Source organism: Podarcis liolepis (genome assembly GCF_965112155.1).
Source record: "Podarcis liolepis genome assembly, chromosome: 7".
Classification (NCBI taxonomy): Eukaryota; Metazoa; Chordata; class Lepidosauria; order Squamata; family Lacertidae; genus Podarcis; species Podarcis liolepis.
Window position 1 is genome coordinate 64,627,216 of NC_139561.1, and position 24,965 is coordinate 64,652,180.

Genomic DNA, 24,965 nt, shown 5'->3' on the forward strand with positions numbered 1-24,965 from the left:
TTTTCGAGCTTCGCCCTGATCCGAGATGGCGATTTTTGTCCCTCTCTACCTTTCTCGGTTTCGAAGCAACTTGCCAGCTTCTAAGATGGCGGAGCCGATCTATGGAAGAGAACGGCTTACTGGCCCTTCTTTTGCCCACCGTCCTTTTTTTGCCCGGAGCAAATATGGCGGCGCGGAAAAAAAGGAAGCGAGGGAGTAAAGGTTCGGAAGGAGGGAAGCCCCGAGTCCTCCTGGGTAGACGGTGAAGCAGCAGCCACTTCCGCCGAGGAGAGGCCTCGCCAGCAGTAAAAATGGCGGAGTCGGTGCAAGAAGTTGTAGGGAAGCTGCAGTCGCGGCTCACGGGCAGTTCGGAGCCCAAGAAGGTAAAGGACCCCCTGAAGGGGAGGGCGAAGCAAAGGTGGCGGGTGGGTCCTCTGGTAGCCGAGTGGTTTGGGGAACTCTGGCTAACTGGGTGGACAAAGAGGGGGCCCCGCTTGTAAGGGCCACACAGCAAAGGAGACGAGAACTGGGGAGGGGTCCTTGAGAAGGAGGTGGGGGGCGACTCGGAGGAGGTCGGTGGGATGTGGCGGGGTGGCTCCCTAGTATGGACCCAGGTGTTCTGGAGTAAGGGATCCCACCCCCTACTCAAATTATGAATTTGGGGCAGGCTGGGACTTTTTCACACCGGGAAGATGGAAAGACCAGGAGATCCAACGTCTCTTTTTGCGAAGTGGGGTGGCAGTCAGCAGAGCTCCGTTTCCAAGGGCATGTACCTTAACGTGTCTTAAGTTATTCTACGCCTCCCCCTCCCCGCGCCGCCCCACGACACCCTGGTTGAACTCTGAACCGGGGTGGTTGCAATGAGGGCTCCGATCTCAAGCCCCGTTTTCAGTGTGTTCCCTGAACCCCCTTTTCAGTGTGTGCTGATGAATGGTGTGCGGGTTGTCGCTGTGGACCTATGAAAGGGTCGATCTGTCAAATAAAATCATCATATGTGCAGTGTAAAGAAGGAAGCGGGGAGGTTGTTGGGTTTACCCCCAGATCGAGCGGGTTGCTGGAGATATCTGAAGCAAGGCAGTCCTCAAAATTTTATAAATCCCTCTGCACAAATGTGGAATCATAACCACCCTTTGATTTTGTAGTTGCAACTACTTTAGGTGTGCTGACCAAAAAGTAGGATATATCCTAATTAATTTTAAACAGTGCTTTTTTCCTGGGGGGACTCAGGGGGATGCATATCCCTAAACATTTTGTGAATCTAAGTTTAGCTTCATTGAGGGGCAGTATTTCAATATGAGTAGGAAAACGAGAGTACCCCTAAACATTTTAAAAGAAAACACTGATTTTAACCATCATGTTTACATGCACCCCCAAAATGGTTAAAGTGTGCAAAGAGCAACTAAGCTAAGCTAAGTGATTTTCATTATGTGCTGATTGGGGATGTAAAGCATTGGGGGGGGGCAGGCATGGGATATGGTGAGTGGCTCTGTGAATAATTTAGAGGAAAGGGCTGGATTTCTTTTTCCTGGACTCATAAAAAGAGGGTTATTCTGGCAAATCAATATAACTTTGGTGTCTGCTGAATACCTCATCATGTCTTTGCATTGAACTGATTTAAAATAAGGTTACTGGAGAGATCAGATGCATTGCACTCCATGTACTGGAGCACATTAATTGCTAGAGGGAAAGCACCATATCTCTGGTGCACAGCATCAAACCACGAAGTGAAATCAACTTTGTATCTAGAAGTGCTTCCTGTATTTTATGGGTTTTAGGTTTGCTCAGCAATGTGAGTTGCATTTTTAACCTAGAAATTCCTTAAAATCAGATGGCCCTGCTCCTTGGGAATTCTGGGAACTACAGTATTCCCAAGGAGCTTGGGAAGCTACAGGCTTGGGGTTTCGAACCAGGTCAAAAATGCTTTTTGATTTATATGTAAAATGTTATTTTTTTAAAAGTGCCTGGTTCTTGCAACAATTTATAAAAAAGAAATTCATAGGTGTGAAAAGGAGAGTTCCAACACCTCCCCAGCTTAATTCTTATTAATCTGCATGTCCACAAGTATGCTTTTTGTATCATCTGCTCTGTGTATTTGTGAGACGGGGTGGGAAATGGCATGCACAGCTAGAATCTGGTGTCTGCCCCATAAAATATTGGCTTCTGCTTAAATAAAAATCTGAAGAAGTGTGCATGTGTATCTGAAGAAGTGTGCATGCACATGAAAGCTCATACCTAGAACTAACTCAGTTGGTCTTTAAGGTGCTACTGGAAGAAAAAAAAATATTTTAAATAAAAATGTGAAGGTCCTAGACCTACTCATAAGGGGGTGGGTGCCGATCGTCCAAACTGGCAACTTATCATAGTGTACCTGTTACCATGTGAGACATCAGGGTGGTCTGTAATATCCAGGCAAATGCTAAGGAGTGTGTGCCCTTTCCCCTTGTTTTGTTGACTTTCTGAATGGGTGCAGATGTTTGGCCAAGGTCTTGTCATACAGGCAACTAGTTGTGCCATATGGCAGCATGTGTACCGTGATAGCTGATACCACTTGGTAAAAGGACCGTCTGTGTTCACCCTTCATCCTGAAAAATTCTGTGAGCTTTGTCCAGGGCAAAGTCGAGAAACCAGTAATATAAGCTTCTTGGGAAGAAGCTTGGAAAAGCAAAATCAAATAATTTTGCTGCTTTTAGCAAAAACTTGATTTTATCTTGCAACAGTTTTTCTAGTTAGAGTCTTCATAAATCATCAAGGTGAGAGGCCTGCAATTTAGAAAAAAAGGGACTTACATACTCATGTAGACCAGTGTTGAACAATCTCAGGTCTCCAGACATTACAACTCTCGTCATCCCTGGCTAGCTTAGTCAATGGGCAGGAATGATGGGAGTTTTAGTACAGTATCTTGGGACCCAAGTTTGAAGAACACTGTGCTACTACATGGTCCTGAGGCTCCCAAGTGGGGATTTGATTGAAATAATTTCTTCTTTACCTTTTAGCCAATCAGGCTTCCAGAGCAGTTAGAAAAATCAGTAGTAAGTGGTTCACTGCCCTCAGGCTTATGACACATGAGGAAAAAGGGACAGGAGGGCACTCTTTCTCCTTCCTCTCAAATGCTAACACCTCAGACGGACCCTTGCCTCTCCTCCCCTGCCCCATGAGGCTTTATGTCTGTTGTCCAGGAGATAGGGATTTTGCACGTTTTATAAAACCCAGGGAAGTAGAAGTGTTGTTGGACTAGAACTCACACCAGCCCTTAGTTGGTGATCAGGGCTGATGGGAGTTGTAGTCCAAAAACATCTGGAAGGCCACCCCTGCTATAAATCCTCTTTTCTATTGCCCTTTTGTTGTTGTGTCATCTGTATTAAATTCACACCCATACTTTATTCTCGTACTTTTCTTTTTAAATAAGCTGTTTGTATGCCTTTATTCTTCACTCTAATTTTGGGCTTAGCATAAATGATTACACAGTTTGTAGTTTTATTTTTGCTTCCAGACAGTTTTCAAAGATGTTGATTTCTCTTTTGGGCGAAAGGCTGAAGTGGCAAGGGGGCAAAAAGGACTGAAGACCCCGGAGATGGGTGTTCTTTGGCCAGTCGGGGCTTGTGGGTGCACTGTGGTCAGGGGGAAGGAAACGGGGGTCGGAGAATGGCCCTGTTCCACCTCCGTGTCTGATCCTTTATGAAGCATTTTCTATTTGTTTCCTTACATGTCCCCCCCCCCTTTTTTTCTGTTTTGGAGCCATGCTGTTAGCTGCAGGTCTAAATGCTAGACACCAGACTAACACCAGACATGCTTGACCTGCTGCAGAACACATGCAGCCCTGGCTGCAAATAAAAGTCTGAAAGGAGTTTGATCTCTAACTGATATTTTGCCATTGAGCTGCTAATCCAGGGTTGGGCAAGTGCATTTGTGTACGTGGATGGCTCAGAAAATGTTGCTCAGTGGTCTGAGTTGCAGAAGTTCTTTATGGCTTGTGAAACATTTTGCCTGACTCTGGTCTTTTGCTTGCAGACTGGTTTCTGGAAAAGGTAGTGCGCTGGCTTTAGCCAAGGGGCTGTACAGGGGAAGATAGGAAGTTGACATATGAAGTGAGACCATTGGTCCATCTAGCTTAGTGTCATCCATACCTATTGGCAGCTGCTCTATGGTTTCAGGCAGGGAGTCTCTCCCCCTTCTACCTGGAGATACTGGGGAATGTTCTGTGTGCAAAGCGGATGCTCTGCCGCTGAGCCAAGGCCCTTCCCTTAAACAAAGATAGCGTGCACTAGTGGCAACACCAATGTTTTCTTTTTTGCTTTGTTAGTTTGGTCTACTTTCTGAAGAGAGGCAGAGAGAGAGAGGTTGAGCAGCTGCAGGAGAGAAAAGGAGCAGATATCTGGCCGCACCGAGAGTAAATAATTTGGCACGGCACATTTTAACTCGTGCAGCTCTTCTTTGGACCATCTATAAACAAAACTGCAATAAAAGAACAAATGACAAGACAATTGGATGGGCTCCCTTTGTAGTTTAGATCCATTTAGTAAGCGAGTTTGTACAATTATCCTGTTAAAATATCTTCGGATTGTAACCAGTGTTGGTCCGACTCGGAGTAGATCCATTGCAAGTAATGGACATGGCTAACACATTAATTTCCACGGGTCTTCTGTGAACATAACTTACAACCCCCTTGCTGAAGAAAGAGCAGCACCATATTGGCCCAAATGAGACTCTGCACCTTTGAGGCCACGTCTCCCTTTTGTTTTTAGACTTGGCAGATGGGAAGGAGGTGGACGGAATTTTTCTCAAACAGTTGTGTAAAACAGGAAATTTGGATAGATGCTGCTTTCTCACCCACGAAAAGGCACTCTGCACTTGGAAGAATTCCCTCTGCTCCACAATTGTTATAAATACAGGAGCCTTGCCTTTGGGGAAGGGCTGTAGCTTAGAAGCAGAGCATCTGCCTTGTCTGTAGGACACCCCAGGTTCAATCTCTGCCCCCCAGCAGCCTTAGCTGGGCAAAAATAGCCTGGCTTCAGTTATCCATTCTATGGTAACCTTCAGGTTAGACTACTGCATGGGATTGCCTGGAAATTATTAGTGGTTGGTGGGGCATAAATAGAATATATTTGTGGCATTGTATACAGTGTTAGTCTTCCTCAGAGTAGCCCATTGAGGTTACTGACCTTACTAGGCATCACAGTTTGAGTCATAGAATCATAGAAGTGTAGAGTTAGGAGGGACACCAAGAGTCATCTAGCTTAACCCGCTGCAATGCAGGAGCCACGGCAAAAGCATCCATGATAGATAGTGCTTGATTCGAGATGGTGCAGCCCTCAGTAGGTCTCTTATTTATTTATTTATTTATTTATTTATTTAATTTCCATCTCACCCTTGCTCCAAAAGGAGCCCATGGTGGCAAACAGCAAAGCTGCAAAACAACACACGTAAAGATAAGTAAAAAAAGAAACAACCCGTCAGAGACTCCATCAGCAATGCATACTGTCCTTGAGGTTGGCCCAGAAGCTGCAGCTGGTGCAGAAATTGGCAAGTTGACTATCACCACCGTGTTTCACTGCTGCTGAAAGAATTGCTCTGGCTGCCAATTTGCCAGCGAGCTTAAGTTCAAGGTACTAGTGTGCAAAGCCCTGTACAGCTTGGGACCAGGGTGCCTAAAAGATAGTCTCGCCCCTTCTACACCCAACCAGTCACTGGGTTCTGCAGGAGAGGGCCTCCTGTGGATACTGTCTTATTAGGAGGTCCATTGAGCATGATAGAATTCCTTCCAATACATACTAAGACAGGCACCGACTATGTTGACTTTTTGGCGCCTACTGAAGACATTCTTCTTTCAGCAACTCTTTTAAGTGGAGATCTTTATCCCAGCCTATGACCACATTGGAACTGTTTTTATATGCGGATTTTTAAAAAAAATGTTCTATACATATGGAACTGGTTCCCCCCCACACACTTTTTTTGTTTTACAGCTGTAACTCTTTTATTTGATTTTTATTTGTATTAATTTATTGTTGCTACCTTTCCTGGGACCTTGTGGTAGAAGGTGGATTTAATAAATAAATAAGAGCATAGAAAAACATTTTTTTTTTTTAAAAAAAGTTGCCTGTTCTCGTGGCTAATAATTTCAAGGCTGCCAAGACCAGTATCTTTCAGCCACCAGATGCCTGCTTAAACAGGAATGCGCTAAAACTTTTCCTGAAACTTAGTAATGCGGGGAGATGGGCAGGACTCACCAGGGAGGGCATTCCACAAATTGGAGAACCACCACCGAAAAGGCCCTGTCACGAGTCAGTGGCAACCTGGCAGCATCTAATGGTGATACTGCCACCAAGGTCACAACTGCCAAGATGGTTTATATTGTGGGAAGGTGCTCTTTTAGGTACCTGGGCCCTCAGCCAGTTAGGGCTTTTTATGCTAGCACAGACATCTTGAATTGGGCCAGGTAGCTCTTAGGCAGGCCGTGCAGCGCATTTGGGACCAGTGGCACATGGTCCTTCCCACTAGCTTAGCTGCTATATTTTGCACTAGCTGCAGCATCCGGACCACCGAAGCAGGTCTAGGGTGGGCAACTCCTTGACTCTGCCAGCTTCTGGTCCTGGCCATGCTGCCTTTGCAGACAAGCCACAGCAGTGAGGGCTAAAGTCAGAGTGCTACCTGCCTTATGAGATGCTAGGAAGCTTCCTGTGCTCTAGTAATTCAAATGAGAGGCTGCAATGGGGCTGCCTTTTGCTGCATCCTCAGGATTCCTTGTTTGCCCACAAAAGGTGTGAGTATTCTTGTTCAGCAGGACTTAATTTCCCTCTGTGTCGTCATAGAAGCTGGATGGATTTGTTTTCTTATGCCCTTCCTGCTTTGCTGCTGCAAAACAGAACTCCCCTTGATTGGCGGACGCCTCACTCCCTTTTCGTTTTTGTCTCTGCAGCTGATGAAGAGTTTGAAGCGGCTTTCAGAGTTGCCTATTACGGTTGATATCCTTCTGGTAAGACCTCTTTTGATAACAGCTCTTCTTATTCCCAGATATGCAGTGCATCACTGAAGGTATGCACCACCTTTAGGATGAAACAGGTGGAAGCCAAAATGAGCTCCGGTGGCTTTTTGTCTGACCCTTAGCATCATTCCTAATCTCACAAAAACCCAGTAATTTCTCCCAAATTGAGAACCAAGCAAAAGATTCATTCATATTTTATTTTTAGTGGTTTTTTTATTTGGTTGTGTTCTGATGTTTTCAATTTAACTGTTTTGGGCTCCTTTTTGAGAGTGAAAGGTGGGGTAAAAATAAACAAGTTTTATTTTATGTACTTGGGGGATTGGACATGTTACCTCCCAGGGTGAGACTGGATATACACAAACCTAAAAGAAATACACATTGGCAATCAATGATGGTCAAAACTTGAGGTTTTCTGTATCCCTTCTGCAGGAGACTGGAGTGGGGAAAACTGTGAACGGTTTACGGAAACACGAACAGGTTGGAGAGTTTGCCAAGAATTTGGTGGCAAGGTGGAAAAAGCTAGTGCCAGTCCCACAGGAAGTGGAACGGTAAGCTAGACTTATCCCCTAATTCTGTTCTTTGATGACCTTTTATACCAGATGTCATCTGGGGACTGTACCTCAAACCCCAGAGAGTTGCACCATCTGTGTTGCCTTTTCCTGTGCATTGTATGTGATCATGGAACCTGGGTGCCAATTTTTTTGGCTCTTTTGAATGATGACTGTAGAACACCAGTTTAAGCAAACATGTTCACTTGCATTTTGTCTTCTTCTGCATTATCTCAAATGACATAGTCTGTACTTGGACTGTTGTCATGTGAGAAAGTAAATAAGGGACTGTCAAGGTGAAGAAAGAGATACATTGTGCTTCTTGAGTGCAGGGGTATTTCATAGACACACGTGAAAGCTCAATCTTTGGCCATAAGGGCTAGAAACTTGGCCTCAAAAAATATCCAGCATTCTGCCTATTGTAGAACTGGAATGGGGAGCCTCTGGCATTCCCAATGCTGTTGGACTGCAACTCCCATCACCCTTGGCTATGTTGGCTGGGGCTGATGGGAGTCAGCTTGGAGGGCTGGAGGTTCCCCACCCTTGTTGCAGAGGCACTGAAGTCAACAGTCTTGGCTGGATTCTTTTTCTACCTCAGTAAAGGGAGGGAGGCCAACCTCAGAAGTAACTTAATGCTTCGATGTCAGGTTTTTCTGATCTACTACTTCTTTCCTTTTCTATTTTGCAAAGGCCTAACCTCGAACCTGTAGAGCGCAGCTATGACCGAAGCATCTCTAGGAAACGGCAACGGGAACCTTCCCCCAAAGAGGATGAAGAGGTTGACCAGGACTACACAGAGGCGTACCAGCCTTCCTGCAGCCAGTCGTACGAGCCAGACAATGGGGCAAAAAAGCCCAAGAGATATTATGAGCCCGAAAAAGCCCATGAGACGTTGAGCTATGGTGTTCCGGAGGACAGGACGTGGGGCAGAGAGTCCCCAGCTCTCTCCTCCGACCAGGAATGCTCTGACTATGGACATGCGGCCTCGCCCGAGCCTAGTGATAGCCCTCAGGACCTGTACATGGACCTCTGTAGAGCTGAGGACCAGGAAAGGGAGCAGAAGTCCCTTAATCGGAAGTCCAATAAGGGCCATGGCTTTCAGGACAGGCAAGAGGGAAGCCAGAGTAGGAGCTTCAGTGACTCCCAGGAGAAAGCCAGCTTGGGTCGGAGCAAAGAGCACAAGTCTTCTCACAAGGAGAAGCTGCGGCTGGAGGCCAAGGGGGAGGAGAAAGGGCCTGCTTTTAGCCCGGAGAGGCTGCTAAAGGCTTCCTCCAAAGAGCCCCTGCGAGACTCTTCTATGGTGGGGGGCAGCAAGGAGAGGCTGAAGGCCTTGGACGGCACCAAGCGAGAGAAGAAGAGAGAAGGCGGCAGCAGTAGCAAGAAGGACAAGCCACACGTGGACTTGGAGGAAACGCTGGACAACCACTTGAGGAAGCAAAAGCACCAGGACTCTGAGAGAGTCAAGCCAGAGAAGGTGAAGCTGGGCAGCCTGGAGGCCTTGCCCGGAGATCGGGAGAAGCGCAAGCCAGAGGGCGATCCCTCCAAGAGCAAGGAGAAGAAGGCTTCGGGCAGCTCCAAGAACTTGGAGGGCAAAGCCAGGGCCTCCGAGTCAAACAAAAGACCAGCCAACTTCTCTCCTCCAAACGATGGGGAGGGAGACGCAGAGGATGAGTATGAGAAGCCGAAGATGTCCTTTGAGTCCTACCTGAGTTATGACCAGCCGCAGAAGAAGAAGAAGAAGAACGTGGTGAAGCCCACGGCTCCCGTCCCGGAAAAAGACAAAGGGCACGGCAAGCAGAACGGTTCCAAGTCCAGCACCAAGAGCTCTGACACGAGCAGGAAGACACACAAGCAGGCCAGCGAGAAGAAGCAGTCAGGGGCTTCCAAAGCGAAAAAGGTGAGTGCGATGTTTTGGGGGTACATTGCACCTTCTCCCCTTGAGGGATCACTTGCTCATAAGTGCCTTTTACAATAAGGAAAGGGGAGATGGCAGGTAGAGAGGATCCACAAAGGCAGCAAAGGGGTGGATCTGCCTCATGGCATGGCAGCTCTGGAGGAAGTTCTCTGGGATGCAAGGGGACTGGAGTAGCATTCTAGGGTGCTGCTGTTCCTTTCACCGAGACTTGTGCAGAGACAGTCTCCCAAGGGATTACATACACCCTGACCTTACTAATGAGGAGAAGAGGGAAGACCATTTATCTTGGGGTGGTTCTGCATGTGCTCCATCTGTTTGTGAAATATGGTCTCTCTTATCTTTGTGGTCTAGCGCCTTCTGGGCAGCCCAGGACCTCCATACATACTGCCCAGGCTTGCACCCCAGAGAGGTCACCGGTGCTGCAAATGCAGCAAAAACCATGTGGGAGGAAGCAGTGCAGTGCAATTACATCTTGAACACTTGCACACTTATCAGAGGCTGTACTTTACTTTATTCTTGATGTTTTATTGAAAGGTGTAGCTCACCTCTTTTTATTTCTATTTAGCTGTGGGAGCGGCCTCAGCTCAGTGGCAGACCCAGAAGGTCCCAGGTTCAATTCTCAGCACCTCTAAGTAGAGAAGGACCCTTGCCTGGGACCCTGGATAGTTGCTGCCAGTCAGTGTAGACAATGCAAAGTTAGATAGGCCCATGGTCATTGGTCTGACTCAGTATAAAGCAGCTCCCTAAGTTCCCTATGTCTTCTTGGTGACTCCAGCCTCTGATAAACTTACTAAAAAGCAACTGTTGGAGATTTGATTTCTCCTTTGCAGCATAATTGCAAGTGGTGCAGGGCTTGTGACACCTCTGCTCCTCAATGCCTCAGGGCATCTTGCTCTCTGTTTTGCTCCTGTGAGTTCTGAACTCCCCAAATTCTGAATTAATGAGAAAGAACTCCTCTCTGCTTGGTACCTGATCTAGCTTCAGCACACTGAGGGGCAAGCTAGCTTTAGTAAATCAGAAGGAGGATAGAACTTCTTCATGGAACAGTTCTATGAGAATAAGGAAGACTATCCATGGAATTGGGATCTGCCTTGTCTTCATCCCAGACTTATTCACATGTAATGATGATCCATGGTTAGTGGATAATTGTATGTATGGGGAACCTTTGGCCCTCCAGATGTTGCTGAATTACAATTCTCAGCAGCCCCAGCAAACATAGCCAATGGCAAGGATGATGAGAGTTGTGGTCCAACAACATCTGGAAGGCCACAGATTCCCCGGCCCGGCCTGCACAGTGCCATCTCCCTCACCCTGAAAATGGCTCATCAACATTGTGTAAAGCTTGCATTCTTGGGGCCACTATATTCTTCAGGCACTAATCCACAGAGACCAGAGCAAGCCAACCTGTTGGGCAATGAAATAAAATTGATACTGCCTAACGGTGACAGGTTCAGGTGTATGGAGTGCATGAACTGGCATGGCATGAGGTCATGGGGGCTGGGCAGAGCGCTGCCAAATAAAAATGCCTCCCGTGAGATCCCCTTGAGTGGCAGCACTGGCAGGGAAATACATGTCTGGGTAGGACTTGCTGTATCTTTCCTTTGAAGAAAATTTCAAACAACATTTTACTGAACTTTTATTTTAAAATGCATGCTGCACTGATGCCAATCTCTGTTGCTGGTTTTATTCCGTGTTAGATTTTCTTTTCATACTGTATTTTATGTTTATAATTTTTACTTGTAAACCACCCAGAGGACTGTAGTCATTAGCTGGTATATAAATATTGGAAATAAACAAGCAACTCCCTTTGGCCTCAACTTGAACTGAAAAGAAGACTAAGTGCATGTGATTGTATTTGCTCTCATTTCTAGTGGCGGAAGGGAGGTGATCATAGGTCACTGGTAGTGAATGTGCTTTGCATGCTGGGAATCCCTGGTTCAGTTCCTGGCATCTCCAGTTTAATGGATCGAGTAGTAGGTGATGTAAAGAAAAATACCCCTTATGTCTGAGACTCTGAAGAGCTGCTGATAGGTTAGTATAGACCAAGGGTGGGGAGCCCCAGGGCCAAATCTGGCCTTGGAACCCTCCCTCAGGCCCCAGGCCACACCCTTTACAGGCTGCTGCCAGTCAGTGTAGACAATACTGAGCTAAATGGACCAGTGGTCTGATTCAGTATGGTTGCTTCTATTTGGAGGGCAGAGAGAACTGCCTTTAGGCAACCAGGCAGACAAGTGTTTGCACTCTCCCCACTCCTGGCCACCAGCCATCTTCCTTCAGGACATCTATGGGCCACAAATGACTATGTGTGAGAAGAAAGGCTAGTAAATATTATAGCGGATTAGCAACGCTTTCATGAACTTTATTTTGCAGAGCTGCCTTAACTTAAACACTTTATTTTCTCCTCTATTCCAGATGATCATTGACGTGGTGCCAACGCTTCCTGACATCCCCTTGCCCCCAATCCAGGCCAACTACCGCCCTCTTCCTACAATTGAATCGATGCCCCTTCCCCAGCCAAAAAGGAAAGGTAACTTCTGAGCTAAGAACAGGATGGAATCTGCTTGAGAAAATCCTTTCTAAGACTAGTGGGACAGCTCCATTCTTTTAAAACCATCAACAGCGAAACCCCTATTAGAATGTAAAAAGCAGGTGCTGAAAATACCCAATACAGAGATTATTGGGATAGAAATGCCCCATAGCTCTTCCCCCAAGGCCTCTAAAGAGCTCAGCATGCAGTCCTCCTGGGGAAGGAGGTTTCACACCTGGGTGCCACTGCTGGAAAGGCACTGCCCTGAGTCACTCTCAAAGGGTGTAGAGAACAGTGTCATGTGAAGATCTTAATGTACAGCAGGGATGGAGAATGTGTGGCACTCCAGATATTGGATTCCCAGCTCCCATAAACCTTGAATGTTGGCCATGCTGGCTGAGGGTGATGAAGGTTGAAGTCTCACAGCATCTGGAGTGCCACATGTTCCCTACCCTTGATATATTAGGGAAAGGTGCACTCAGGTACCTTGGACCTTAGCCCTCCAATATGCCTGCTGGATTGAGAAATAGACGGACTCAAAATTTAAGTAATCAGGATCTTGTGGAAAAGGTATGCCCCTCTGAACATGCTTGGAGATCAATTCTTGACCTCTGTTTGGCTTTGAAATGCAGACATGAATTTCACTTCATTGATCCGTGATTCGATTCATGCGAGGCTTATTTCCACTTCTGTCAATATTTTGCCGTGCAGCATGCTCCTTGTTTTCTGTGTTGCTTTTGGATGCCTGGCATAGAGAACCATCATTCAAAAGCTCTTTGCTTCTCAGTCATTTTAGTCATTATGATATTAGTGGAAGAAGGGCTGGAGCTCGGTGGTAGAGAATCTGCTTTGCATGCAGAAGGTTCTAGATTCAATCTGTGGCATCTTCAGGTAGGGCTTGGAAAAGGCTCTTGTCTGAAATGCCGGAGAGCCACTGCCAGTCTAGCACTAAGCTAGATCGGCCAGTGGTTTGTCTAGGTGTGAGGCAGCTTTGTATGTTCTTAATACCAACCCCTGAAATTCAGTCTACTGACATCTAGAACACCACTGGTTTCCCATCCCTGTAATAAATTATGGTGATTGCTATGTGGAATCTCCCAGGTTCACCAGCACACCTGAGTTCCTGATTCAGGAGTTGTCAACTTCCCAACTTTTGGGCCCAGGGCTAGAGAAGGAGTGGTATCTAAGGCGGATCATTGACCTGCTGCAATGAGACAGCAGGTCTTCTTGGGAAGGACTCAGCAAGCCGCCTGAGCTTTGCGTTGTATTTACCTAATCTCTGTACTGGATCCTGAGAACTGACAGTGACTTGTTTCTCTGCTTTCATCTCATTTTCCCCCTGTCCCTCAGTACTGTCCTCACCCACAGAGGAAGACGAGGCTGGCTTCACAGGACGCAGGCTGAATTCCAAGATGCAGGTGTACTCCGGCTCAAAGACTGCCTACCTCCCAAAGATGATGTCTCTGTATGAGCAGTGCATCAGGGTACTCAGCAATAATATTGACTGTGAGTATTTGCCAGCTGGGCTCCTTTAACATAAAGGGGTGGGTTTTGCAGGGAGGAGTTTGGGGCCTCTGGATGGCTGAGGAAAACTGCCATTTCTGGTTCTCCATGTTGACTGAGTATTTCTAGTGGGGGAGGGGAGGGCTGCTTAGGCCTTCTCCACAGCTCCTCACCCTTGACTTCCTTCTGCCCCACCTTAATGGAACCGTGTTTATTTCCTGGCTCAAATGCTGGAGACCCTCTGTCAGGGTAGGCAATATATACAGCATATATATTTCATTTATTTATCCCAGCTTTCCTGCAAGGAGTTCAATGCATAGCAACTCCCCCCCTTTATCCTCACAACAACCTTGTGAGGCAGGTTAGGCTGAGAGTAAGTGACTGGCCTGAGGTCACCCAGTGAGCTTCATGGACAAGTGGGGATATGAACCCTGGTCTCCCAGATCTGTTCTGACTCAAACTAAAGCAGTTTCCTGTGCTCCTATTGGCTTGCAGTAGCAGCCACTCTAAATCGTCAATGCCAGGCCTATGTGTCTTTCACTAGAGACACGCAAGGCTACAGGAACGTACTTATTTATATTCATAGGGTCATGACCAACAGCAACTTTCACTTTATTTATCGGAAGTTCTCTCTGCCTGTTGCTCTGCCCCCCCCCCCCGCCTCTAATTCAAGATCCTCCTGCTCCTTCAGCGATGGGGAACTTGTGGTCCTTCAGATGTTGATGGACTACAATTCCCATCATCCTTGATGCTAGTTGGGAATTGGAGTTGATGACAACACCTGGAGGCCTATTGGTTCCCCATCCCTGTGCTAAATAGTGGTTTGAAATAAAAGTAGGACGTCTCTTCATGACCTTTTTTTGTTCACTTTCTTCGTTATCCTCCTGCTTTGCCTTCCTCAAACCTTTCCTTATATGGTCTATCAAAGCTCCAGTGGGAGAATATTCACACCCCACTCTCCTGGTAAACACTCCTGATGTGTGTGCCCCTCTACGCCAGTTTCAAGCACCCCTTTCTACATATTTGTCCGTTGCCACCAATGGGCTCTGTGACTGGTTAAGTACAAAGCAGTCTAGGTCTTGCTTCTGCTTACTGCCCCCTCCCCAGCTGGGTAATGGCCTGCAGGGAACATTTGTTATGATCTATTTCTGCCTTTGCCAGCCCTTCAGATGTTTTGGAATACAGCTCCCAGCCAGCACAATAGCTGTGGCATTCTGACACCTCCCTGAGTTTCAGAAGGTGCTACAGTGGCCTGTGCTCTACAGCGAGTCAAATCAGTTGGGTCGTTGACTGCTCTTGGGCGCGTTTTCATAGATCTGATGGGTCGCCTTCTCTCTTACAGCAATCTATGAAGTAGGCGGTGTCCCTTTCTCTGTGCTGGAGCCTGTCTTGGAGAGATGCACCCCGGAGCAACTGTACCGCATTGAAGACTGCAATCACGTGAGTGTTATGAGATGGTGTGGGAGCATCGGGGGCAAGAAGTGTTTGCATCTGTTGCTGCTGCTGTTCCATTACCGGCTGCGATTAGTGTGTGCTAGTAGAGGCTGATCCATTAGGGGAAGTGTCACGCTGCCCCATCAGCCTCTGCCTGCCCTCATCCAGCCCCCACTTGCTTATCTTCTTACTTGCAACCAGTCTAGGGTAGCACTAGCTGTCGGCTTCCTTCTCCTTAGCCTCAGTGTTGCCCTTATAGAGTTTAGCAGGGAGGAAGATGGAGACAAAACAAGAATCACTTGGCTCTGGCTTCACCTACTGTTGTTCTCCCTGCCTTCTGCCCTATTGGTCCCAATGGGCACTAGCTTCCACTTCCTTATTCAACCATGCCCCCAGCTGCCAGTTCTTTACTGCCTTCTGCAGTAATGAAAGGCAGCCCCATCTACTTACATTGGGGGCACAAAAGGGTGACTTGAACCTGCCCCTGGTTATCCCATGCATTAGGAAACAAGACTGCTCCTTCCTCTCTGTGTAGTTTTGCACCCTGGATTCTGTTTCCTAGGATCTGCAACAAATTTTTGCAGCACAGAATGTTCCTGTTCAGGTGCCGGCCAGTAAGTCATGTCCATCTGTAGGATATTCCTTTCTCCTTCAGCCAAACTTGCAGAGTCAGCATTCCATGCCACAGAGCATGCTCAATTCTCACTGGTCATTTTTATGAGGGGGTTCCATCCCTCCCCACCAATATTAGTATATACTAATATTAGTATGATGAGTTCTTCCATTTATCTGGGTCTTTCTTCCAGTGAGCTCAGGCCAATGTAAGTGGCTCACTTCTCTCCCCCCTACCATTTTGACCTCACAAGAATCCAGTGAGGTAGGTTAGACTGATGATCACTCAGTGAGGGATTTAAACCCAGGTCTTCCCAGTCCCCCTCTGACACTCCCCAGCCTTCCCCAACCTGCTGTACTCCAGAAGACTTGGACTTCCAACTCCATCAGTTCTAGCCAGCACAGCTAATGGTCAGGGATTTTTGGAGTTTTAGTCTGGTAACATGTGGGTTACCAGGTTGAAGAAGGCTGCTCACAGCGTTCTTTGCATGGGTTCCCAGCCACCCTCTCAGGAAAGGCAGCCTTGGAGCTGAGAAGGGAGAGCAGATCCTTTCCCATGGGGTAAGGGGGAGAGGAAGTCTGGTCTCCCTCCTTTAGTATCGACGTGCTCCATGGTCAAGATTGATAGGGCAGCTGTTGTATCTTATCTATAAAATGCTTACTCATCTGAAGCTCCCACAGGAAAGCTGACAAAACAAAAACTCTCTTAATTGCAGTTAGCCACAGTCTTGTCTGCTGCTTTTCCAACATGCAAAAATAGTTTGGTTTAAAAGAGTTTAAAAAGGCAAAACTAAGTTTAAAACTAAATTTAAAGGCTTAAAAAACTACTGAGCTATAAATCTAGCTGTCGTTCCTGTCCTCAACTGGAGCCAGAAGGCTGCTCTTAATCATTATGTTGTGTTTGCTCAACATTGGACAAAGTGGTGTCCTAGTTGGACAGGATGCAACTGATTTCACCCGTATGAAAATTATCTGACTTACTCCAAAGACACACCATCCCTTGCTTCACCAACCTTACTAAGGGTGTAAATCATTACAGTGGTGCCTTGCAAGATGAAAATAATCCGTTCCGCGAGTCTCTTCATCTAGCGGTTTTTTCGTCTTGCGAAGCAACCCTATTAGCGGATTAGCGCTATTAGTGGTTTAGCGGCTATTAAAGGCTTAGCGGCTTAGCGGCTAAAAGGCTATTAGCGGCTTAGCGGCTTAGAAAAAGGGGGGGGGGCAAAAAAATGCAAGACTCGCAAGACGTTTTCGTCTTGCGAAGCAAGCCCATAGGGAAATTCGTCTTGCGAAGCGCATCGAAAAACGGAAAACCCTCTCGTGTAGCGGGTTTTTCGTCTTGCGGGGCACCACTGTAACTACTTAACGTTTATACAATGAGCCTGACTGCTTTTCAGGAAAAGGGTGAGTTGAACTACATCTGTGTTGAATAGTAACATTTTAGTTCAGAACTCATAGCTTTAAAGTTGGGAGACGCTGGCCAGCATTTCTGGCACCGAGATCAAATTCTGATGTGAAACTTGAAGTTCTAGCTGTTTAGGCTTCCTAATTCAGATTTTGAATTACAAAATCGATCACCCTCTTGGGTTTTTTTCTTTGTTGATGGTTTTTAAAAAAAGGCAGCACAGATTTATCAGCGTGCATGTGTGTTTCCTCCTTAAGGCAGCAAGCACTTTGTTCAACTTCATACCAGTTGTGTTTTGATGAGAAACCTTAATACAGCTTTCCCCAATCTGGTGCCCTCCAGAAGTTTTGGAGTGCCACTGCCATCATCCCTGACTGCTTGCAGTGCTGGATGGGGCTGGTAGCAATTGTAACCCAAAGCATCAGGAAGGCATTAGTTTGGAGTGGGCTGCTTTCATAGTACATGTGGATTTTGCTACCTTCCCACAAGGCAGAATCTCTTAGAGCACAGCTGGATTAGGGTTCCCCAGACAGCGATGGAGCGGATGCTGCGTTTTTCATTGAGAGTCGTGCTCAGTAGAGGGAATTAGATCTTGGTTAGAGCAGCGCAGGTTGGTCAGCAGCTGTTGCTGCTCTAAATGAGCCTCGGGGGTATAAACAGAGGTGAAAAAAGAGAGAGGTGTCACATGTTTTTGGAGAGCGAAAAAACACACTCAAGAGCCCTTTAATTTATGCTCCGAGGGGGAATGAAATGCAGCCTCCCCAGACAACCAGGAGGCAGGTGGTACAAGTGGTCTCTCAAGAGCAGTGCAGAGAGCTCTGCCTTTAAGAAGCCTGCCTTTAGAAAAGCAGTTCCAAGTGGATGTGTAGAGAATTAATTTAATCCCCTGCGGTGTTCGTCCAATGTTTTGCCTTCTGTCTTTCCCATTTGCTGGGCTCAAGCCTTTTCTCCTCTCATGGCTTGCAGGTTTTAATTGAGGACACAGATCAGTTGTGGCACAATCACTGCCTTCGCGACTTCAAGAAGGAGAAGCCAGAGGAGTTCGAGTCGTGGCGGGAGATGTACTTGCGCCTGCACGATGCCCGTGAGCAGCGGCTGCTGATGTTGACCAAAAACATCCAGTCGGCTCATGCCAATAAACCCAAAGGTAGAATGTGAAGGCCTGGGATTTGAGGGGGAAATGCTAGCCATTTGCTTATGAAACTGAAAGGAAGTGTGGATGAGAATGGTCAACTTTTTTAAAAATAATAATAATAGTCCTGCTCTTTTGACTTCAGCAGTAGCCTAGGTGGACAGAAATTTAGCATCAAGCCTGGAAACAATGAGAAGGAAAATCTGGTTTATTTACTTTCATTTGTAAATAGTTTTCTGTGAAACATATTTAAATGATTTAGCAATTTTAAAAAGTCAACTAGTAAAACCTATATAAAATCATTTCATAGATAAAAAATATATGATTTAAACAATTTCATATATAAACACAATTTTGAATCCAGTACAGGTACACACTGGGGTAAAAATCTGCACATAAAAGGTTTGTTTAAAAAGGAAAGTATTCAGTATGTGCTGAAAAGAGAGTCAGCACCAGTCTAATGTGTAATGTAGGGTTGCTATATTTCAAAAAGTGAAAATCCAGGCACAGATTTTTTACAAAATATCAAGAAATAATGAAGTTTTGAGTTATTTTTAAGGAAATTTGCCAAAACCTACACTTCCGACACGGGTTGTCGTATGTCCACATTTTCCAGGACATTTAAGCGATTTCTGTCTAGGCGCTGTTTACGAGGAAATTCCAGACATATGGCAGCCCTAATGGGATCTTCACTTATATAACTTCCTTGTGCCTTTGTTAAAGGCATAAGAACAAGGACAAACAAGATATGACCATTTTAGAAGTATTTTTGCGTCTTGAGTCAGAGCTACTTCAGAGGCATTGCTGTCCATGATAACATGAGTTATCTGAAGGCTTTGGCTCCATTCTAGGAAATGAGAATCTGTCCTGTAGCCCTTTCATAGGTGACTCTCCAAGGTTATTAACTAATAGTGAAGTGCTCTGGCTCTCTCTTGTATCTTTTTAAAAGCAATAAGCTTCTAACGGCATGGAGTGAAATATTATTGGCTGCTTACATCTACAAATCAAGGAATGACTACAATAGCCAGCAGAAATGTTGGCAGCACTACCTTGTTCTACAGAGTAGGGTTGCTGCACTCCGTCTGGGATTGGGGCCCCTCTTCCTTTAATCCAGGGGTCTGCAACCTGTGGCCCATGGGGGTCGTTTAACTGGCCCATGAGCCACCCCCGAACCGAGCTGCTTGCTCGGCGAGTCCCCACGCGCTGCACTAAACCAGCACAGCACGGCGCAGGGGCTTGCTTCCGTGGCACTGGAAATCACGTCTGCAGACGCAGTTGCTGGAACTCGCGAGTGTGCGCGCTCATGTGGTCCAGCCCACGGACGGATCTCCACTGGAGTGAACTGGCCCAGGCAAGGTAAACCTTGCCGACCCCTGCTTTAATCTGCCTTCTTTGGAAGGCCGATTTCCAAAGAAATAACTTTTTCCTATCCCCAGTGTTGCAGTGATTGGGGGGAAGAAACTTTGACTGCTGAATATTTCCCAGAGTTGGTTCTTTTAAAGAGGCCGTAGCCATGTCCTAGATGTTAGGTGCCCCCTGTCCTAAAAGACTGTGAATCTAATCATGCATGCTTGAGTTGCTCTTGGTAGTTAGCAGTGAGATGGCTTGTATGTGTATTGCATGTTGTCAGAGGGAAGATGCTATCACTGGGATCATTCTGGAATTTCATGCAGGAAAAGGTGCAGCAGGAGGAAGCTTTCATCAGAGAGGATGCAAGCCATCTGCTTGATGTTGGGAGAAAGCCTCCCCCTGCTCCATGAACGGCTTGAGGCCATGAGCAAGGAGAGGGGGGTGGATATATGGGTTTTCCTTGCAAAGCGCTTTTTGTTTAACCCAATCCTTCTCCATTTGCTCACCCTTTTAGGCAGAGTAGCCAAGATGGCTTTCGTCAATTCAGTGGCCAAGCCGCCCCGGGATGTGCTGAGACGGCAAGCAAAATTTGGGACTGGAGGAGCTGCAGTCCCAGAGAAAATCAAGTGAGTCTGAAACCACATAGTCACTCTTTTTTTGTAATATTGAGGAGGAGAGGACCTGGGGGTGTTAATTTGGTGATCTAATCTGATTCCCGATTTGCACTTTATCAACCAGTGGGTTTCTGGCAGCTCACTTTGACACATTCCAGCATTTTCCCTGTACAGTCCAATAAAGTTACAATTCCACATTCGCTGAGATGCCGTTGTGGTTCTCCTTAGCATCTTACTGGGTATGGCGTTGTCTTTTAACTGTATTCTGGGTTCTGATTGCCAAAGAATCACAAGTGGGAAGTGTTGCTGTTGCCCCCAGGTCCTGTTTTAGGGCTTTGGGTTGGCCACTGTGCAAACAGAATACTGGGCAAGATGACTGCTACTCCCGGATCCAGCAGGGATTCAGGAAAAGTTCCAAGCAGCTTACAAGATGCGTACATTTCATTCCTCTCCTCCATTTTGGCCCATTGTGGCTGTTCTGGTGTTTGCAGAAGCCGATGATTCCTTGAGCCTAGCAGGGCCCAGACTAACAAGAGACAATTTGTAGGGAGAGGGAGCAAGCGTCCGTGAGGCTGAAGTGTACAGTTTTGATTGTTTTTTGGTCTAGCAGTTGCTTTCACATAGCAAGTATGATGGGTGGGGCTGAAAGGAGTTGTGTTACAAAACATCTGGAGGGTACTGATTTAGCAGTGGTGCTATAATATCTTCTCTTCCATTCATTGTTAGTCTGGTGTTGTTTTTTTAATCCTTCCAACCTCCCTGTGAGGGATGTTAGGCTGAGAAAAAGAGAGCTTCCACTCTCCCTGGTTCTAAATTGACACCCTCTCGTCTACATTCTGCCAGCTTAAACTCAGAGTGATTGAAATTGCCTCACTTATTCCAGTGGCAGTGTGATTTCTTGGGTGCACACAGAGCAATCTTGTGTCTTTTCTCTCTGTCTAGGATCAAACCAGTGTACTTCACGCCAGCTAAAAGCAGCACTGTTCACACAGAAGAGGAACAGTCCTACGATGGACCCAGCACTAGCAGCGGCCACTCGGGGCCATCCCTGGGCAGTGCCTCCTCTGCTGGCTATGACTCCAGGAAGCCTCCTGTGAAGAGTAAGTAAGGCAAATGTGGGAATGCAGCTTCTTCTAGGGGTTATGCTCTGCTTGAACTCGTAGCTGTTGGTATACATTGTAATACAGCCTGGGAACAATGCTGGAGCTGTAGGGCATCTTGATTTAAAGGGCTAGAATCTTACTTTAAACATCATTTTGGGGCAGCTGTATTCCACAGGCACTAACTGGAATCCGATCAAGCACATTCTTGCACGAGATGGTCTCAACTTTCCTTTTCTCTCTGTCTTTATTGTGTTGTTTCAGAGATTGCACCTATGATGGCGAAGACGATTAAAGAGTTCAAAAATCGATTTTCTCGGAGATAAAGACACCCATGCCTGAGCGAGAAGGGAATTATTCTCCTCCTCTTTTGATGGAAGCAGTGCTTAATGGGAAAACAGGGAGGGGTTGGGGTGGCTAAGAATCCCCCCAAGCCCAATTTTAAGACCAACAGCACAGTATTGTTCAAAGCAGCCCTCCAGTTCCTTCCTCTGCTCCTACAACCTGGTCTGTTCACCCAGCGTTTTTTAAAATGTGAAGTCTTGGCACTTGCTGAGATAAGAAGGTCCACAAACTGTTGCTCTTCCTTCAGTCTCTTTCTCTGAACTCCAGAATGGAAAGGAATACCTTCTTCCTCTACCTACAGTGTTCTTTTCTCAGTCCCAATATGTATGGATCTTGATCTCTCCTAGCATCCAGTTTGGAGAGTTCTTTTTTGCTGGTACTGTTACGAACAAAGGCCTTTACTTGTGACTGTGGCAGCCACTGCTGCTTCTCAAACCCCATTTGGAATCCCAGAGCCCTAGATCCACCCCATGGTTTTGCCAGCCCTCTATCAAATCATCCCTGGTGCAGCACATTCTTATCCCCTCAATTCTTAAATCCCCATTTTCCCTCTTATCCTTAAAACTCTCATGCCAGATTTGTGTTGATTAGGCCTTTCTACATATGGACACAAAACTGTCCCTGCCCCCTGCCATTTCTCCCTTCTCTTCATTTGGCAAAAAACACATGATAAAGCTCTTCCACTTCTTCCTCTTCCTTTTAAACTCATAGGAAAAACAGCACAGGATCTGAGAGGAGGAGCCTCAGGAGGGGAGAGAAAATGGCAGGTTGCAGAAATCTAAATTTAAAGCAGTCTGATGAATTGGAGACTGATCTCTGCTTTTGAAAGCCGAATTTATTTTAAAAAATGAATAGTGATGTTTAAGGTTTTGTGTCCCTGCTCCTAACACCTCTCTTGGTGGGTTTGGGGGTGGTGTTGTTCTAATACCCACTTCCAGTTTTTGGTCAGACTGTTTTCTGACTTTTTTTAAAAAAATGATGACAACAACTGGCACTTTAATCAGTTCCCTGCAAGGAACTTTGGGAGAGATGCATGGAGTAGCTTTACAGCCTGTCTTCGTTTTCACATTGAGCTTCTGGATGGGAAGATGATGAAACTTCTTTCACCCAAGAATCTTGGACGGCACCTAATCTTAGAAGGCGCTCCAGGCAAAAGATGCAGGTGTTTTGTCTACCTTGAAGCGGCAGCTTGTGCAACTGAGTAGAATCTGGACCTGCATTTTCCCCATGCAAGAGGCCAAGGGAGAAAATCCACTGGGAGTTACATCTTTCTTGTCTGTCTGAGGAGTTTGAGGCAGCTGTACTTTTGGGGGCCTGCTTTTTCAGCAGCTGGAGGGAGCACAGGCTTTAACTATTATTTATGCTGGTGGTGATGGGGGTTGTTGGTTGGGCAGGTCTGAATCAGTTTTGGGAGACTTGACGGTGTGTTTTTCTGGTTGCCAAGGCTGCATGAAGTTCGGCTAGGGGGTTTATGAAGGAGCCTAGCCCTTTCCTGATCACGTGAAAGTGGAAGATGGGAATCTCTTTCTTCAGTGGTTTTTCAGCCTCGCTCTTGTAAACTCAGGCCTTGCAAAGATGTTCCACAGTTTGACTGACACTCGGTGGTGTTAACCGAATTGCAGCAGCTGAAGAAGCCCTGCTACCTTTAAAAAACCCTGCTGCTAATTCCTCAATGCTTGGGGCTCGATGGGACCTATGAAGTGTGTGCCATGCAGGGTTTGAAAACCTTGATGTTCTCTCTGTTCAAGCTGAAAAAAGCACCCCAATGTCCCTCGAAGTTCCAGTCCTATACACGTGCACACATACACACACACACATGAAAATTTTTAATGATGATGGTGTTCGAAAACGGGACTCTTGGTCTCTCTCATGCTGTTTGGAGCTGATTAAAGTTCCGCGGAAGCTTTAATGACATCGTGTAGCATTTCAAGGTGTGTTGTGATGTTGAAAAAAAGAAAAGAAAATCATGCTCCTTTTTGCTTTTGGCTGTACTTCATTTTGCTGTATTAATTTAGTTTATTATATAGATAAATCTTCTGCCAACTGTTGTACTTAATGTATTTTCTCCTTGTAATAATTGGGATCGGTGGTGTGGATGGGGGGGGGGGGAATTGAAGAATTATCAATCACTGAAGAAAGAGCATTTGACCCTGGAAAATATCCCTTCTGTTAGCCACAAAAAGGAAACGTGGGTGGTTTCCCTGTTTTTACTAACCAAGGAAGCATCTGAGCAATTGTGTATTTGAAATGGTCAGCTGGCTGTAGCCCCTCCCACCTTGCAGTGTGTGATATCATTAGTCTGCAGCAGCCCTGGTGTAGGAGAAAGCTCCATAGTGTACAGCACACAATAAGTTATGGCAGGGGGGCGGTGACTGTGGCAGCCACTGGACCGGAATGGTGTGATATCAGGCTTGCTTGACTGAAAAATGGGCAGTTGGGTGGGCTAGTTCTCTGAGATCAGGGTTTGCCCCTTAATTTCTGGTTGTTGCTATTGCCATCTTGTTGGTAGAGATGAGTGTCTAGATGATACTTGCTGCTGCTATCAGCTATGCCATCGGGTGTATCCCACCACTGAAACTGAGCCATCGAGTATATTCCACCCTTTGTGTCTAATCTGAGACTTCAGCTGTCTTATCAGTATTACGGACTAGTTAGGTGGCATTGTCCGATGAAAGTTGCAGTGCAAATACTGTGACGTCTAGCTCAGTGATACTGGAACAAATTTTCTCAAATAGGAAAAGCGGACCCAATGAAGAATGAACTAGCACATTGTCATACCCCTCTATTTTACAGGTGGGCTTTTTCTCCAGCCAGATGCTAGATCAGTTGGCTTAAAAAGCATTTTTTTAAGCTTTTCAGTGCCTGGGTGATACACAAACAATCTCATGCAGAGTAAAATGACTCCAATTCTGATTCTTCTTTGGGCTTCCCACACATTTTAAAATGGGTACAATTTTCAGAGCTATTCTACATGCAAAGGAATTGAATGAAAGTGCCCTTCCTCCCCTTTCTTCCTTTTTTTTTGCATACTACAAGGAAAAGGTAATGCTGAATTGCATTTGTCTTTTGTTTCCCACAGCTGTAAATAACAGTTTTCTATTTTACTTTTTTGTGGTAACTATATGGAGATGAATATTTTAACTAGATAAGTTATATGAAAGGAAGAAAATTGTGTCTCAATAAAAGCCAAACACTGGACATTTGTGTCTGTCTGTTCTGCGTTGTTTGTTGAGGTGTATGCTTTGCTTGCTGGGACTTGGGAGTCCAACAACATGTGGAAGGCCACAGATCACCCATGCTTGCCACAAGGCAATAATTTCCAAACGTGTCCACAGGGCCATTGTAAATGCCATGAAGGTATGGCGGGTGGACTACTAAGAATCAATGAAATAATTCAAGAATTCTGTGAGTTCAAGATCACAACCTGCATATGTGTCTTGGTTGTGGCATGTGGCAATTCTATTGTGTCTACATGTAAAGCAGAGCTTTCCAAACGGTGTCCACATTAGTGTGTCGTACGAA

At 46.1% G+C, this 24,965-nt stretch overlaps 1 protein-coding gene across 1 annotated transcript; it reads left to right on the top strand.

Moving 5' to 3' along the window:
- The first annotated feature begins 1 nt into the window (after window position 1).
- On the top strand, window positions 2–24,646 carry ELOA (elongin A). Its single transcript, XM_083511790.1, has 11 exons — window positions 2–362; window positions 6,893–6,949; window positions 7,388–7,506; window positions 8,197–9,403; window positions 11,834–11,948; window positions 13,299–13,454; window positions 14,794–14,891; window positions 17,869–18,049; window positions 19,899–20,010; window positions 20,941–21,098; window positions 21,363–24,646. The coding sequence occupies exons 1-11, from the start codon at window positions 291–293 to the stop codon at window positions 21,422–21,424; spliced, it is 2,337 nt and encodes a 778-aa protein (XP_083367916.1). The 5' UTR covers window positions 2–290; the 3' UTR covers window positions 21,425–24,646.
- Window positions 24,647–24,965: the final 319 nt, after the last annotated feature.